General features: G+C 52.0%; 1 protein-coding gene across 1 annotated transcript; it reads left to right on the plus strand.

The window, feature by feature from the left end:
- The first annotated feature begins 113 nt into the window (after positions 1 to 113).
- On the plus strand, positions 114 to 14,715 carry POLR1E (RNA polymerase I subunit E). Its single transcript, XM_030467228.1, has 12 exons — positions 114 to 203; positions 855 to 958; positions 2,264 to 2,340; positions 4,026 to 4,111; positions 4,680 to 4,735; positions 5,113 to 5,257; positions 6,906 to 7,013; positions 7,476 to 7,572; positions 7,936 to 8,069; positions 9,276 to 9,357; positions 11,998 to 12,129; positions 14,315 to 14,715. Exons 1-12 carry the CDS (start codon positions 134 to 136, stop codon positions 14,472 to 14,474), a joined length of 1,251 nt encoding a protein of 416 aa, XP_030323088.1. The 5' UTR covers positions 114 to 133; the 3' UTR covers positions 14,475 to 14,715.
- Positions 14,716 to 17,832: the final 3,117 nt, after the last annotated feature.

The following is a 17,832-nucleotide window of genomic DNA, read 5'->3' on the forward strand; positions in this document are numbered from 1 at the left end:
TCCGCCCCCGCCCCACCCCGCGCACCGGAAGTGACGCCATCGCGTCACGGCACGCCGGGGGCCAGGCGGGAAGCACGCTCCGCCCACCGCGTGGGAGGGGCCTCCTCAAACCCCGCCCCGTCCCGCTCGAGACATGGCGGCCCCCTCCGCAGCCACCTGGAGGTACCGAGGGGACCCCGAGATGGGACAGCCCGCAGCCATCGGTACGGCCCGGACCCCAGGGCAGGGGACAGGGGACAGGGACGGGACGGGAGGAGAGGGGGCATCGGGACGGGGGAGGGAGCAGGGACAGGGCGGGGAACACCGGGCTGGGGGGAGGAAGCGGGGATGGGGCGGGGGGCACCGGGACACAAGAGGGAGCAGGGACGGGGTGGGGGGACACCGGGACGGGGGCAGGGAGTAGGGACAGGGCGGGGGGCACCGGGCTGGGGAGGGGACACCGGGCTGGGGGCAGGGAGCGGGGATGGGGCGGGGGGATGGGGGAGGGACGGAGCGAGCAGGGACCCGGATGGGGGGCACCGGGCTGGGAGCGGGGAGCAGGGGGCAGGGTGGGGTACACCGTGACGGGGGGCACCGGGACGGGGGAGGGAGCAGGGGGACACCGGGCCGGGATGGAGGGCAGGGCGGGGGGGCGAGGCGTGGGCACCGGCCGGGGGGGTCAGGGCCAGGCGGAGGGCGCGGGGCCGATGGAGAGGGAAACACCGGACCGGGGGCTACCGGACCGAGGGGACAGGACCGGGAGAGGGTGGGGGGGAGGGGTGCACCGGGCAAGGGCTGGAGGTAGCAGGTCCGGTGTGGATTGGGCCGAGTATGGGGGGCGCGGTGCCGGTCCGACCCGGCTCTTCTCGGTGCAGTGCGGTTCTCCAACGGGCGGCTGCGGGAGCCCGGCGGCATGCGGTTCACTGCCTACCGGCACCGGGACACGGCACACCCCCGACACCGGCACCGCAGGATCCTCGTAAGGCTCTCCGGTACCGGGGCGGGTCCCGGAGCAGGTTCTGTCGGTACCGGACTGCAGGGCAGCGTGGGTGGGCTCCTGGTGCTGAGGGGGGTTGTGCAGTGAGGGGGCTCTAACTGAGGGCATCCGCAGGTGGGAGGAGGTGAATCCCCCCTCAGACCTGAGTTCCCCGAATATTTTGAGAGTTTTGCTGATACCCCAGCTCCCGGGCAGCGGCTGATCCCCCGGAGCAGGGCGTGCTCCTGGTTTATTTTAACATCCTGGAGGCAAATGACATTTAAAGGTAAAAGCTGTCCTGAAGCAGCTCCTGCACGTGGTCACCAAACCCCTGCTGTGCACACAGCCAGCACAGTGAATTCTTCACCAGTTTTTTGTTAAACTGCATTATAAGGAGATTTCTGTTTCAGTGAAGAGCTTCAAAGGAGATGGAGGGTCCTTCTTGTGAGGACTCAGATGGAAAAGACTAAGGTTGAGGGGCACAAGTGAATCCTGGGGAGATTCCCACTGGATACCAGAGTAGAGTTTTGCACCCTGAGAACCATCAGCCCTGGGAATGATCTCCCTAGGGAAGCAGTGGATTCCCCAGCACTGGATATTTTTAGGATCCAAGTGGACAGAGTGCTGATGCTGGACCAAGATATCTAGACTGTGCTTTTGCCAAGGAAGCCTAGACCAGATGATCCTTGAGGCGCCTGCAGCCTGGTGTTCTGTGATTCAGATCCTGTTCAGTTTTGCAGCTGCTTACATGGATGATTCTCAAGGAATATATGACTTTTCAGCCTAAATCCTTAGGATTTATTTCTAATCCTTAGAAATAAACTGGGATGTAGCAGAGACATGAACATATGGGAACACATCCGGGTGGCTGAGCTATTCCTGGTGGCTCTGCTCTCTTTTTCAGTCTGTGAATTGCTATCTCTTGACAGTGCCACACCTTTTAATGCCTCTCTTACATTTTTGACTGATCTCCCATTTTTAAGTGTCCCAGCTCATGTTGGGTATAGAGGTATACCCTAAATTATGTCTCCCATCACTTCTTTGCAGTGGTTCCTCATCTTCTGGCCCAGTGAAAGCTGAGGCAGAGTTGTGTGTCCTGGATAGTTTCAGCTTCAAGAAATGTTTTCTGTCTTGTAAAGATTTTGGTCTGATGCAAAACATACCCACAGTGGGCCAAGTGAAATTTGCTTATGCACAGCTGGCATCCCCTGCTTGGATTTACAGCTTTATGGCACCAAGGAGGATAAAGTAGATGTGGAGGAGGTTTTCCACAGCCCTGTGTTCAAGTAATTTGTCTTTGTTTTTCAGGTCTCCGAAACTGAAAGGCTTTCCTATGTGGGGAATAACTTTGGCAGTGGGGTGATGAAGTGTAACTCCCTGTGCAGGTAGGGGTGGCAGGGACATGGGGGTGGAAGCAGATGAGCTGCTCAGATATGAACATCACAGCAGCATTTCTTTCCTCCTTGGATGTGTGCTACTGTTCCTGCTCACCTACACAATGTGAAATGTGTGCACTGCAGGAGAATTCCCTGACAACACCCTCAATAATTTGCTTTAAGTCTTGGTCAGCCCTAGCCAGGCAGTTGCACTAGATGATCACTGTGGGCCATTGCCAGCTGCAGTGCTCTTGTTCTGTTCTGCTCTGCTCTGTCATGCTGTGGGAGAAACAGGTTTCACATCTGCAAACAGCCTGTCAAAGTATGCTGCTGATAACCTTGCTGGTTCTTCCTGAGAGGTTAAACCAGGGGAGCTGAACCTTCAGATGTAACAGCCTTCAGTTTCAAGTGCTGCAGCTAAAAAAAAGAACTAAGGGGCTTTTTCATCTTGAGTTTGGAGAAATTAATTTAGTTTAATGAATTTGTATGATACAGGTATCCATGCAGTATGATTTTTAGGCACATTTAGCATTCTCATCTCTGAACATTTCATGTTGCTGATGAGGAGATGGTGTTAGTGGCTTACGTGGTTCTTGCCTGCACCTCTGGAGATGCTGAGCTATGGAAGGTAACAAGGCAGCTGTCTGCTGATGCACTCTCAGCTTCAGGTACCAGCTTTGCATTACATGTGCCTCAGGATCCCCAGAGGTGCAGGCAAGAATGAATTAAGTAATTTCTTGCTATTCTTTCAAGTTTTTCCACCCCATCCTTCTGTCCCTTTTACTCCCACACCTTCCTCAGCTGCCTGCATGAGGATTTCCTCCAGTGGATCCATTCCCATTGCTCTTGGCAGCTGTCAGCCTAAAACTGCTGTGCGAGTGTGTCCTGAGTTTTAGGAGGACATGCTATGAAGCAGAGCAAGCTCAGGCACCAGTCAGAAGGGGTGAGTTGGAGCAAACTCCTCTGGCTGGATAAGGATCTGGTACAGCTGATCCCCTGATCAGTGTCAGCCCAGGTGATGTACAGCCCCTTCCAGCTGGGATGAAGGACACCTGAGGAGGAGCTGCACAAACCATTTGCCCCCATGAGACAAAAAGTAAATTACCTAAGGCAAATTACCCTGTTTTGGAGACATCAGACACATCTCTGAGGGCTAAAAGAAACTTGTGCTAAGCAGAGAAGTGGCCACAGGGAATCCAAGTGTTAAATAACAAAGGAACTGCATAGGAAAACCTAGGAAACCTAGCAAAGGAACCCCAGGAAACCTAGGGTTCTGACCCACCAAAAAAGAAAAGAGAACTGGGTGCACTCTTGCACCCAGACTGTGCGTTTCAAAGCTAATTCAGTGGTCTTAAGACTTCTAAGTTGGAGCAACAAGTCTGTTTTATATCTAAATACCTAGTGCAAGCCTTGGAGGCAGCTTGTTTCAATGTGACATGAAACTACTGAAAGGGCTGGTGCACTTCAACTGAGAGATGATTTTGTCTGGAAAGGTTGGACCAGGTGGTCCTTGAGGTCCTTTCCTACCCGGTTTTCTATGATTCTAAGATTCCAAATCTGCATGGGAAAGTTGTACTGTCAAGTCAAAAGAGCACTGGCAGGGGATGGGGTTCACAGAGGGCACTGCACTGTGTGTTGTAGAACATCCTTCCATGCATCTTTCCATTGCTGACTGCTTGCCTCTGCCTTCCCAGGTATTTTGTTGGCGTGTTAGACAAAGAGTCTGGGCAAATGGAAGTCTATAATGCTGAAATATTCAATATGCAGCCCTGGCTGTCAGGTAGGAGGATTCTGTGTTCAACCCTGGCAGCGGTCTGAAGCTGTCTGTGCCTTCAGCTGCTGGCAGCTGTGCTCCCCATGGCCTGCCTGCTCTTGCTTCATTTCAGCATGGAAGAGGGAGGATACGTTGCCCTCTCCTTTTAAGGCACTGTGTGATGTGAAACACAGGGCAGGAAGGAGGGTAAAGCATAGGGGGGGAGTTTAAGAGTGTTTGGGTGGGAGCATTTTGGGTGGGAGAGCTTTTCTTTTATTACTGTCTGACCAGAGGAGGGAAACCCAAAGAATACAGTCCTCTGGGAGCTGATTTTCCCCCTGAGTATTGCTGCAATCCATGCACTGTGCTCATAGGCTTCATAGCAGAAATTGTCCTGCTTTTCCTTTTCATTCTGGGTGCACTCCCTTGCATTCAGTGTATTCTTTCACTGACAAAGTCCCATGGAGGAGATCTGGGGCTGTTGTGCCAAGTCTCTCAGTAATGGTTTAGAGCAGAGGGGATGCTAGAGGTGTGTGTTGTTCTGGCTCATGCAACCCACGCATGCTGAGGTGTTGTTTTTTATTTTCTTTTATAGATAACTCAATGCCTGATGACACAACAGATTATCAGAAGAAATCCTACAGGGAAAAGGTAAAGGGGAAATCCCACATCCTATTCTGCTGTGATTACCCTGCTGACAGGGGCAGGTGATGCTTGTCTGAGGCCCTGATGTTTGGTTTACTGCAGGGTGGACCTGTGCAGGTCAGGCACACTCTGTGCTTCAGAGGACTGTGAGGCAGTGTTATTAGTGCCACACTGGGCAATACTTTAATCATTATTTCAGCCTTGGTTGCAGTCCCAGTTACTCCCTGCCCCCTGCAGATCGGTGCTTGCAGCGTAGTTGGGTTGTGTCCAGAGAAACGTTTGAGCCTGTGAGTGTGGGACAGGTGTTGGTTAGCTGTGCTCTCCTCTTGCATGCAGTGTCCCCAGCTCAGCAGCGTGCCTTCCTGGGCTTCTCTTTGCCACAGGTGGATTTGTGCATTGAGGCTTTTGGCACCAGCAAGCAGAAGCGAGCACTGAGCTCCCGGCGGATGAATGCAGTGGGCAGCGACGTCCTGAGCACTGCTGTGACAAAGGCAGCAGCAAATGTCATAGATGCAAAGGGAGTTGCAGGTAAGAGCATGGTCTCGGGGTTCAGTGGAGGCAGTCAGAAGTGTCTTTATCTGCCTCTCCCTTGCTTGGTGTGGTAGGAAGAAGGAGAAGACGGTTTTCTTGGACTGGCCAAGGGAGCAGCTGGTCTGGCAGCTGAGAATCACATAATCACAGAATGGTTTGGGTTGGAAGTGACCTGAAAGTTCATCCAGTTCCATCCCCTCTTCCCAAGCCCAGGGTGCTCCAAGCCCCATCCAACCTTCAACACTGCCAGGGATGGGGCAGCCACAACTTCCTTGGGCAACCTGGGCAAAGGATTTCTTCCTCATGTCCAACCTCAATCTCTCCTCTCCCATTTTAACCCATTTCCCTTGTCCTCTCCCTACCCCCCCGTGTCCAAAGCCCTCCCCCAGCTTTCTTGGAGCCCCTTCAGATATTGGAAGGTTGCTCTGAGCTCCCCTGGGAGCCTCCTCTTCTCCAGGCTAAACAACCCCAATCCCTCAGGCTGGCTTCCCAGGGAGCTGCTCAGCCCTCTGAGCATTTCAAGGGCTCTGCTCTGGATGTGTTCCAGGAGCTCTGTGTCCTTCTGATGCTGGGGACTCCAGACCTGGACCCAGCACTGCAGGTGGGGTCTGAGCAGAGCAGAGTAGAGAAGAGGAGAGGGAGAATCACCTCCCTTGATGAAAGGCACAACTGGAGGAACTCCAGGAGCAGACCTTTCTGCTGGAGGAGAAGCTGTTTCCTGATCCTGCTAGAGTTAGTGTGGGAATTGTCTGAATGAGGGCAGGTCCCTGTGCCATCAGTGTCTGTCCCTGGGGGCTCTTCTGGGAGTCCCTGGATATGGGTTTGCTGGGTTAAAGGCAGTGGACTCTCCTGGTGTGACCTGGAAAGTGGTCACAGCCCTATCAGGTGCCATCCCCAGTGCTGTGCTGAGCCAGGCTGGAGGAGCCTGCAGCAAAGAGGATTCTGGCCTTGTCTGGAGCTGTAGCTTGTCCTACTCTAAGCAGGAGACTGGACAGGAGGCCTCCAGAGCTCCCTTCCACCAGCATTTCTGGAATCTGAGCTTCATTTGCTATGAGTTGGAGAGATATCTTTTGACTGTAGGACCCCTTGGCTCTCATCCCTTGTGTTCCAGGTTGGCTATTGACTGTGCTCTGAGAGCTGCTTTGTGCCAGGTGGATGTCCTATGGAGTCCAGGGGGGAAACATCATGTTCTGCCCACCCTGCAGGCCTGAGCTGCAGAAGTAGCAACTAGTTTGTCTTGGGGAACTTCCTTCCTAGATTTTTCTCTAGTCTGGAGTGGCTTTTCTAAATGCTAAGGAGCAGAAAGTTCTTGGTATCAGTGATGGCACCAGTGTAAAGCCCGGGTGCTTGGTATATGGCACCTCGGGCCACCAGAAGTTCTCAGCCTTTTTGTGCCTGCTGCAATGCCTTCTGTACAGTTAGCACCTACACGTGGCAGCAGCAAAACAAAACAGGGAAGGGCTGTAGCCTTTTCCTTCCTGCTGTACCCCATGAGATAAGCTGAACTGAAGTTCTAAAGCTTGAAAACTCCCCCCAGTGACTAACTGGTGTTGACCCAAGAGGCACCACTGAGTGGATTTGGGTTGTGGTTGTGTTTTCTGTGGTTTTGTTTCCAAATACTCCCTTTTCCTGCTTCCCTCCAAAGCTTTGATGCAGGATGTGGCCCAGGACGATGTGCAGAACGTCTCTGTCTTCCTCCCGCCTTGTAATGAAGATGCTGACGAGCCAGAAAATGTTTACAGATTTGAGGACAGTATCTTTTCCTGTGGCACAGTGGTTTCCCACACCTATGATCCCCATTGTTGGTGGTCTGGCCTGTGAGAGTGAGTGCTGCCAGGCTGAGCCAAGCCTTCCCTCCTTACCAGCCACAAGCTGAGGGCAGAGATGTGCTGTATTGAGATTTTTGGGCCCGTAAGTCCCATATTCTGCCTCTGTCCTACAGACAGTAGATGCTGTGCCTGCATCTGCTCACTTGGCAGCTGCTCAGCTGGGAGCAGTAATGGGGTCAGCTGGGCAGGAGAAGTGGCTGCTGGTTGAGCCATAGTCCTTCAAAGACCTTTGTGGCTAGTCCTACTCTTGTCCTTGCCCTCTGCCCCCTGATCTCCTCCTTCCCTGCTCCCTAAGGCAGGAGTGGATGGAGCTTGTCTCACTGCAGGCTGCCCAGACCAGGGGCAGAACAAAGGTGTGCTTGTTCTTTTCCTTAAAACCCTCCCAGTTCTGTCGCCAGCAGAGTATGAAGCCCTGCGTGTTCCAGCAGCAGTGTTTGTTAACATCACTCCAGAAGAGATCACCAAGAAAGCTGAAGATAAAAGGTAATGCTGCTGCCAGCAGCCTTTTAGCAGTCAAGGTGGGCAAAGCAGGGTCTGTAGGTGGTTGTCTGGGAGGAGGATGGCAGAGCTGGCTGAGCATGGTGTCCCAGCCACCTTCTGACTTCTGTGGGGCTTGCTTTGGAAGGAGAGGCTGACATGGACCCACACCTGGAGCTGTTGAGTCTGCAGTGCAGGGACCTTGGTGGCTGGAAGGGATGGGGTGGGCATTGATGGGAAGGTGTGTTCATCCATCACCAGAGAGCTCCTCTCAGGCAGCTGAGCACTGAAGTTACAGCTGTGTCCTGTCCTCTGATGCAGCTGGGTCCTGGTTCTTTAAGCTTCATCTTCCCCCTCTTTCTCCTTCAGCCATTGCTCCTTTGTTTTAGAGGAGCTGAAGTTCCTGCCTGCTGATGAGAGGAGCCGAGACCACAAAGCCCGATGCCTCTGGTTCCTGGACACGCTGATTAAATTCAGCTGTCTGAAAGTGATCAAGAAGAAACGTAAGAGACTTTTTAGCTCCTCCATTATAAGCCACCTGCTGAGACTTGGTCTTTAATTACTGCAATAGGAAACATTAAAGTTGCCCAGAACAAGCTGTGATCAAACAGCCAGCTGTAGCAGCTGCCTTTGTGTTGGGGATCCCCATGCTGTTAAGGATTGTTAGATCTGCATCTGCTGGGAGATGTATGTCTGATCCTTTTGAACACTGTGCCTCAGGATGGTACCATGGGATCCTCTTAACAGGAGTCAGGGAAGCTTAGATTGGGAATTTTGAGATTTTTCATAGTTTATTGATAGTTCTGTACTTATAAACATGTTTTGTATTTTCACACTTTAGTTGCAAGGCAAGAAACTGGAAACTGTCAGCTCCTCACCTCATCCAGCCATCATATCCCAGGTGTCAGAGGCACACAGGACACAATACCTCCTTTATATGTCCTTTTGTGCTTTCGAGGATGTTCTCATCATCCTTGTCTTACTAGCTTAATGTGATCACTGTTGTCTGGAATCATAGAATGTCAGGTTGGAAGGGACCTCAAGGATCCTCTGGTCCAACCCTTCTCATATTATTCTTTATCTGAGATGTCCCAGCACCCATTGAGCTGAGACTTTAAACTTTCCAAAGTAGGGGAATAAGGATCTTTCTTTTAACCTTTCTTTATGATCTCTCTTATAAAATGGTGGGAACCACTGCTGTGGTGGGAAAGCACTGCACGAAATATTTGGGTTGAGGTTCTCAAGACTTGCCATTTTCCGCAGAACTTGTGTACCTGAGTCTCCTTGTCAGTGCTGAAAATGTCACTGTTGGCGTTTTCAGGGGCAGGGGTGTGAGGCAGGAGGAAATGTCAAGCCTGTCTCTAAATGTCTTCCTGCATTTCTGGAGACAGAAGATTTGCCCCAAGGGGGATGTGGAAATGGCTTGCCTTGGTGCTAATGGGAATTTGTGTGTGTGTTGTCAGTTTGAATTGTATTATGTGACAGGATCACATTAAAGAAGTAGATGGGTAGGTGCACATGCACACATTTTAGATTGGGTGGTCACAAGTGGAAGATCCCATTAGTAAAGGAAATAAAAGCTTTTGGGAGCCTCTCTCTGACATGAAAAATGGTGAGACCTACAAATGGACTGTGCAGGCACCTTCTAGGTTCTGTGTGATCCTGGGATGCAGTTTTCTCATTCCACTGCAAATCTCTTTCTGTCCTAGATCCAATGGGTCCTGAATGCCCACACATAATTAGCAGGAAACTCATGAAGAATTTCACTTCACTGACCTACAACAATGGCAGGTAAGGAACTGTGCTTGCGATGATGGTTAAGGCAGAGAGTTCATCATGAACCTCAGCAGTGTAGGGCTGAACATAGGACTGAGTTCCCTGTGTGGATTCTCCATGGAAACCTACACTGACCAAACTGTGAAGGTTCACACTGGTTAACTCCTGCCATGGCACCTACGTCTGCACAGAACAAAGAATTCTGCCTGAGGTTTGCCCAGGCACTGTCCTGCCAGCAATGACCAGGCTTGGTGTAGAAGGTAAGGTCTGGCCCTGGAGGTCATCCAGGAGAAGCTGGAGCAGAGGCTGGGGAGCTGCTCCCTGCTCGGTCCTCCTTTCCCCCTTGATTGCTGCTGTGTTGTCTCACTGCAGGCGTGAGCAGAGAATTCAAGTCCAAATGGGCCAGCTTTTGTCTGACGGCTCAAAGCAGTGAGAAAGGAAGGATTTCAGCCAGGGATGGGTTGCTTATTTGAGGTGCTGTTAGTAGTAATGCTGCATGGCTTCAGAGCAGCTTCTCTTTGCTTTCCTCATGCAATTACCTGCCTGCCAAAGGGCCGAAGGGCCATTAGTTGGGGATTTTGCCAAGGCTGCCTGTGGTAACCCCAGGGCCTGCAGTTCTGAACAGAAACGGGAACATGTGAGGGGAACAGAGAAGCCTGTTGGGCCCCTGAGGTCAGAGGCCTCTGTTTCTGAGCTCTTTTTCTGTTTTCAGGAGAAGTTAGTCAGGCACAATGTGAACGGAATCTCGCCACCTCTGTGAAGGATAACAAAAAGTCCTTCTACAGATACATCAGCAGCAAAAGAAGGGGCAAGGAAAACATCCATCCTTTACTGGACACGGGTGGGAATATAGTTGTCAAAGATGAAGAAAAGGCTGAGGTATTTAACACCTTCTTTACCTCAGTTTTCAGCAGAAAGACAGGTTACCCTGAAGATGGATGTCTTCTAGAGCTCATAGAAAGTGACATGAATCTAAACAGCCCCCCTGTAATCCTGAAGGACACAGTCAGTGACCTACTAAGATGCTTGGATCCCCACAAGTCTATGGGACCAGATGGGATCCACCCAAGGGTAATAAAGGAGCTGGCAGGAGAGCTCGCCAAGCCTCTCTCTATCATCTACCAACAGTCCTGGCTCACTGGGGACATCCCAGATGACTGGAAGTTGGCGAATGTCACGCCAATCCACAAAAAGGGCTGGAAAGAGAACCCAGGAAACTCCAGACCTGTCAGCCTGACCTCAGTGCCTGGCAGGGTCATGGAACAGATCATCCTCAGTGCAATCACACAGCACCTGCAGGATGGACAGGGGATCAGACCCAGACAGCACGGGGTTAGGAAGGGCAGGTCCTGTCTGACCAACCTGAGCTCCTTTTATGATCAGGTGACCCAATGGTGGATGAGGGGAAGGCTGTGGATGTGGTCTACCTGGACTTCAGCAAAGCATTTGACACCGTCTCCCACAGCATCCTCCTGAGAAAGCTGTCAGCCCACAGCTTGGACAGGAGCACCCTGTGCTGGGTTAGGAACTGGCTGGAGGGCCGGGCCCAGAGAGTGGTGCTGAACGGGGCTGATCCAGTTGGCAGCCGGTCACTAGTGGTGTCCCCCATGGATCAGTGTTGGGCCTGGTTCTGTTCAATATCTTCATTGATGATCTAGATGAGGGGATTGAGTCCATCATCAGCAAATTCACAGACGACACTAAGCTGGGGGGGAGTGTGGATCAGCTGGAAGGCAGGAGGGCTCTGCAGAGGGACCTGGACAGACTGGAGAGTTGGGATGATCCCAAGGGGATGAGGTTCAACATTCCAAGTGCCGGGTCCTGCACTTTGGCCACAACAACCCCATGGGGAGCTCCAGGCTGGGCACAGAGTGGCAGAAAGGGACCTGGGAGTCTGGATTGCCAGGAAGCTGAAGAGGAGCCAGCAGTGTGCCCAGGTGGCCAAGAAAGCCAATGGCATCCTGGGCTGGCTCAGGAACAGCGTGGCCAGCAGGTCCAGGGAAGGGATTCTGCCCCTGTGCTCAGCCCTGGTGAGGCCACAGCTTGAGTCCTGTGTCCAGTTCTGGGCCCCTCAGTTCAGGAAGGAGATTGAGGTGCTGGAGCAGGTCCAAAGGAGGGCAACCAGGCTGGTGAAGGGACTGGAGCACAGACCCTATGAGGAGAGGCTGAGGGAGCTGGGGGTGTTGAGGCTGGAGAAGAGGAGGCTCAGGGGAGACCTCATCACTCTCTACAACTCCCTGAAAGGAGGGTGTAACCGAGTGGACGTTGGTCTCTTTTGCCAGACGACTTTCAACAAGACAAGAGGGCAGGGTCTCAAGTTGTGCCAGGGGAGGTTTAGGTTGGAGATGAGAAAGAATTTCTTTACGGAGAGAGTGATCCGGCATTGGAATGGGCTGCCCAGGGAAGTAGTGGATTCTCCGTCCCTGGAGCTATTTAAAAAGAGACTGGATGTGGCACTCAGTGCCATGGTCTAGCAACCGCAACGGTGGTTCAAGGGTTGGACTCGATGACCTCTGAGGTCCCTTCCAACCCAGCCAATTCTATGATTCTATGATTCTATGATTCTATGCCTAACTGGGTCTCCAGTTCTGTCTGGGGTTTGTGTTTTGCCTTCAGTGACTCTCATCCCAAATGTTCTCCCTCTCCTCCATGCAGTGTTCAGAACTTGGTCTCTTCCTCCATGAAGGCAAAAATCGCAGCATACGTCATTGCACTGGCTCTGCACATCAGCAACTTCCAAACAGACCTCACTGTCCTGCAGAATGACCTGAAGCTCCAGGAGAGCAGGTGAGTTTGCTCGTACCAGCTGAGATGCGCTGTGATCCTCCAGCAAAGGGCCCTGGGGGAGAGCACTGGAGCTGCTCTGGTGCAGGGACACCTGGCAGTGAGTCCCTCCACTGCAGATGGGCTTTTGACTGTGCTGAAGCTTTGTTCTGAAGCCCTGGTGCTCATGAAGGAGTTAACACATCCCAGGCTCTGAAAGGGCACTTGCTGCTAAGAGGACCTTGGGTACATCAAGAGGTTCTTCAGCTTCTCTGCAGGGAGTGAAACTGAGGCAGGCAGCACCAAAAAAGGAACCTGGGGCCAGTTCCAGGAGAAGAATCCTACCCACTGCCATCCATTCTGTGACAAAACACATCACTCTTCACCTCCCTATCCTCTGAGCTCCCTCTTCCTGTAGAGCTCCGCTCCCTGATGCAGCTGGCAGCACCAGGAGGGGTTTTGTCCTCACACTCATGCTGACAGCCTGTGGTTGGTGTTCATATGCAGGGATCCCAGGCCCTTGAAATTCACTCACTCAGGGCTTGGCACCAAGGGTCATGTTTCTGTTTCTGAAGTACTGCTGGGCTTGGGGGCTTCCAGGAATGGACCACAAGAAGAGAACCATGAGCAGAACTACTGGCTGTAGGTTTGAAAGGAGGATTTGCCAGATCTGGGTTTAGTGAAAGTGAATAGGCAGAAAACAGCTTGAAAATCAGCTGCTGGGCAAACAACCCTGGTGTGTTAGCTGTGTTAGCTCTCCCTTACATTTCATTGATCCCCAGGAGAACAAGTAGGAAGAATGTGCAGCAGCTGCTGGCTGCAAGATCTGCCTTTCCCAGCAGGTGTCATCCAGAGTCTGCTGCCAGCTCCAGCTCTGGTGTCCCGTGGGATAATTCAGGAAGGGTCAGGTCCTGTCAGCCACCCCACTGCTCGTTAATGCTGTCCCGTTAGTGGCTGCTGGGTCCTGCTCATTAGTGTCCCTCTCCCAGCCCATCTGCTTCTGCAGGTGAGGTGATCCCAGGATGTGTTCCTCCTGACTCAGACACACTGATCTGTCCTCACCGGGGTGGATGGAGGTTGTGCAGGCTGGTGGTAGCTGCAGAAGGACACACACCCTTTCTCTGCAGCTGGGAAGGCACCATGGGCTCTGCTGAGGGCTCTGGACTGTTAAGGTCCAGCAGTAAGTTCTGATCAGAGCCCTGGATGGCCTCTTGGCTTTGCAAGCTTCCTGGTCACCCTTGGTGCAATGGCTTCTGGTTTTTCCCAGTTATGCTCCTTTATGGGTAGTGGTGGGTTTAACAGCTGTGTCTGCTGTTGGATTCCATACATTTTTCTTTTTGGAGCTAAACTTTTTGTGGAAGCCATGTTGGTTTTCACAGTTGTTTTGTTCATAACTGCTGTGCTGGAGCTGGGAACACGGGGCACAGGATGGTGCTGAGACTAGGGGAGAGGAGGCTGGGACCTGCCACGAAAGCTGAGGAGAGACACATAGCCCTGGGCCACCTGGTGAGGTGATCCTTGCTTGGAGTGGGAAAGTTTATAGAATCACAGGATGTCAGGCTGGAAGGGACCTGAAGGATCCTCTGCTCCAGCCCTTCTGATATTGTTTATCTGAGGGGTCTCAGCACCCTGCTGAGTTGAGACTTTAAACTTTCCAGAGTGGGGGAACCCACCTCTTCCCCTGGGAGACCATTCCCATGGTCCTCAGGGTGAACAATTTTTCTCTTGTGTTCAATTAGAATCTCCTCAGGAGCAACTTGTGCCCATTGCCCCTTGTCTTGTCCATGGGACTCCTTGGAAATAGGGAGTCTCCATCTTCTTTGAGTGAAGGCCCCTTCCCAGCTGAATTTGTTGGCATTTCAAAGATAATGAAGGAGGATTCTGGGACTCGTCCTCAGCTGAGGTCAGGTTCCCCCTTTCCCTGCAGGCTTCCCTTGGGATGCCATTTGCCCTTTGTGTGAGAAGCCTCCAGGTGTGTTCTGGCTTGTGTAGGGTGAAGGGCTTGGGCAAGAAGCTGTGTCTCCAACAAGCCCCTCTCCATACAGCTGAGGATGGAGCATTTTAATGGCCAGGAGGGGACAGTTGTGCTGTGTAGCCTCTGAATACTTCCAGCTCCTGTCTCCATGGTAGCCTGGAGGTGCAGAGGGCTGGGCCTCCTGGCTTCTCCCCGTCCTCTGCACCCTCTGATGGGGTCTCTGATGTTTTCCAGGATGATGGACATTGCCAGGGCCATGCGGCTGAAGATCGCCAAGGCCAAGGGACTGCCAGAACTTGGGAACGACTCAAACCACAAGCTGGGCACTCTGTCTCTGCCCCTGCCCGTGCCAAAGCCATCCGGGGGCCGGCAGAAGCGCAAGAAAATGAACTGAGATGTCTGTCAGGTTTGCACAGGGGCAGGGGCAGGTCCAGGTCCCTTCCTCACCTGCTGCTCTGCACATGGAGCACCATGGGGATGCCTTTGCCTGATGGATCAGGCTGTCCAGCATCATCACACAGCCCTGCTGGGACCCTGTCCCCAGGCTGGGCTGGAACAGCAGATGCTCACCTCACTAAACTGCTTTTTTTCTGTTTATGTAGAGAAAGCTGTAATAAAAAAATCTGTCTCCATATCTGCACAAGGAGAGGAGGATGTAGGCTGTGCTGGAATAAGAGAGTGTGGTTTGAAGCTGCAGGACATCCACTGATGCTGTCTCATTGGCTCTGGCAGTGACTGTTGGCTTTTACCCCTTTTTCACATGTGCAGAGCAGAAAGCACAGAACAGGATAGACCAAGCAAAGCTTTACTTGCACACACTCTTGGCTCTGTGTGTTGTGTAATTCTGTGTTGAGAAAGGGCAAAGATGCAACACAGACAAAATATTTCTGCCACTCCCTACAATGGCTTCTTGCCCAGAGGCAGGAGAATCCTGCTGACTTGGAACTGGTGTCATTTTCAGGAAAGGGGATTAGTTTGAACCCACAGCTGTAGATTCCCAGTCCTTGGGACAGTGACTTCTGTGCTGGTTTCTCTCCCTTTTCACTGGAGTTGTGGCCTGTCAGCCCTGTGGCAGGTGTTCACCAAGCAAGGCTGCAGGTATCTGGGGCTTGTGAAAAGCTGAGGGTCACCTCTAGAAGCAGACTGCGTGAAACAGGAGGACTGTGGAATGTGGAGAGTAGTCTGAGTGTCTTTGCTTCAGATGGTAATTTGGGTCCTGGAATTAACTGACAAGCAGGAAAATGCACTGCAAAGGTCTGTGCTGTGCTGGGGTGATGGGTGAGCACAGACTCTGCACAGAGGGTGGGAAACCCAGCAGAGCCACAGGCAGTGACCCCAGAAAGCTGAGGGAGTCTGGGGGCTGCTGCCCACCCTGCAGAGCCCAGAGCTCAGCCAGGGGTTGGCAGGAGAGCAGCAGCACCCAGGCTGCTCCCATTGTGCTCTGACCTGTCACTAGAACAAAAAGTGTCTTGTGATTAGCAAATGCCATTGGAAATTAATTAATTACTGCCTGATGAGCTCTCCACACAGGGACAGAACACTCTTTACTGGCTTTGTGTCTGGAAGTCCTGACTGTACTCACAAGTCTCAAAAGTACTCAACAAAAAATTGAGGGATTAATTCATAGAATCACAGAATGATTTGGGCTGGAAGGGACCTCTCAGGGTCACCCCATCCCAACCCCTGCAGTATCAGGGACACCCTCATTAGATCAGGGTGCTCAGAACATCCACAAGCCTCACCTTGAACATCTCCAGGGATGAGGCCTCAATCACCCCCCTGGGCAGCCATTATTTTTTTCTTTCCTTGTGAGGATGAGGTCAGCATGAACACTTGAGGTTTTCCATAGTGAGTTTTAGTATAAATGTTAAGATTTGAAAACTGTATTTGAACTCTGTGCTTCCAGCTCAACCTGTTGAAGGCTTGAGGGTACTGGATCACAGGACCTCTGAGCTCTTTCTCCATGTATTGCAGTTAAAATTCTTGCTAACATTCTGCTCTGTGAAGCAAGTTAAACTACATGTATTATTTTATGAACAATTCTCTGGGTGCCTTCTTGACAGCATGTGGAGCTTCCATGGTGTGTTTGGCTGTGCCAAAGTGCAAAAAGTGCAGAGAGGATGTTAAAGCTGTTGTAAAGATCCCACATCTCACTATTGGGGGGGCTTTTTGGTTTTGTTTGTTTGTTTGTTTGTTTTTTGTTTTTGATGACTGATGGAAGTCAGAAGCCTCTAGAACATGCCTGAACACAAAGATGTTCTGCTATCCTCCAGGCCACTACAGGCAGCCTCAGATTAATATTAGAGGTTCCCTACTTTATTTTTGAGAGTCTTAGTACTGCCTTACAAGCACAAGCAAGTTCAGACCACTGCAGCTCCTGTGTGCCCTGCTGCTGCCAGCAGCCCAAGCACCCACAACTATTGCAGCTGTGCTGTTTAGTTCCCTATACACATATAAATGTTGATGCAGACATGAAAACATGCAAGTACACACAGTTAGTGTCAGAGATTTGCCAGCTCACAATGTTGTCCCTCACCTCTGGTTTCAAACCAATACTGAGCACGAGACCCTCCAGATGTGTGCTTGCCATGTGCCTCCCCCTTCCCAAAGAGTCACCCAACTGCTCTCAGTTTTGGGAAGCAGCTCAGTTACATAACTGCAGAAAACATTAAAATATAGCATTGATTATTATTATTATTATTATTGGCAGTTTTCCTGAAATTACAGGAAATAGTGCTCCTCCTGTTAAAGAGGCACTCAACTGGATGTTTGTTTTTTTTTAACAGCATTGTTCTGCATAAGAGCAGCAGATGACACCAGACTGTGCAATGTGGTCACGCCAGCCGACACCAGAAACCTAGGCAGCTCGTTCTGAGTGAGACAGAGACAGAAAGCACTGCTCATGGGGGGCTGTGGCCAGCAAACCCCTGCCACAGCCCCAGGGGACACCAGTAACACCCCCAGCAGCACCAGCCCCTGCCCAGGGGAGCTCAGCATCCTAGGCTGGGGGAGAGCGACCCTCTCCAGGCATGTGACTGCACCAGCCATGTGGCTGCCCAAGGAGGAACCAAACCTGGGGAAATTAGGACATCATCGTGATGTGGGGAGGGGGCAAGGGGATAAGAAAGGGCTCACTGTGTGTAAGGAGGTGGCTGGTGGCCATGGGCAGCTCCTGGCCTCTCCCTGGTGAGTGCAGACTGCCTGCCCCCCCCTCAAGCCCTTCCCAGCCTTCCCCAGGGAGGGAATGGGCACAAACAGAAATGGAGGAAGACCACTCAGGACATTTCAGCCTCCCAGTCTTCTTCTGGCACCGGTGCCAAGCCACTGACAAAGCAGCTGCACAATAAGTGATTCCCAAGGAAATCCCAGGGAAAGGGGTGTCTGAACCTCAAGCTGGGGGTCCCAGGTTCTGCCAGGAGCACGATTCACCTAGAGAACAATTTTCTTATAAATGACCCCAGCAGCAGCCTCAGTGGGCAAAGACAAAGAGATGAGCAACTGTTTCCCCAGCTATCTTTATTTAGTGAGGGCTATGGATGCTGCAACATCCTCCATGAAAAAGAATACAGTCCAATGGGGTTCCCCATCCCTGAGCTGTCAGAGCTTCCTGGTGGCAGCTCTGGAGAAAAAGACTGGGAAGAGAGACCTCCTGCCTGGTCAGTGGTGCAGAAGATGCTCCTGGGGTTGTGGCAGCCCCCATCTACCCTGCTGGTGATGCTGGAAACCCTCTGATCTGCTGCCATGCAGGACCC

The sequence above is a fragment of the Calypte anna genome, chromosome Z (assembly GCF_003957555.1).
Source record: "Calypte anna isolate BGI_N300 chromosome Z, bCalAnn1_v1.p, whole genome shotgun sequence".
NCBI classification, from domain to species: Eukaryota; Metazoa; Chordata; class Aves; order Apodiformes; family Trochilidae; genus Calypte; species Calypte anna.

Bases quoted from the DNA above. Each gene is read 5' to 3' on its own strand.
- POLR1E (XM_030467228.1), top strand. From the start codon at position 134: ATGGCGGCCCCCTCCGCAGCCACCTGGAGGTACCGAGGGGACCCCGAG. The intron at 5,258-6,905 runs GTAAGAGCATGG...TTCCCTCCAAAG, and splicing joins AGATGCAAAGGGAGTTGCAG to CTTTGATGCAGGATGTGGCC. The intron at 7,573-7,935 runs GTAATGCTGCTG...TTTCTCCTTCAG, and splicing joins AAGAAAGCTGAAGATAAAAG to CCATTGCTCCTTTGTTTTAG.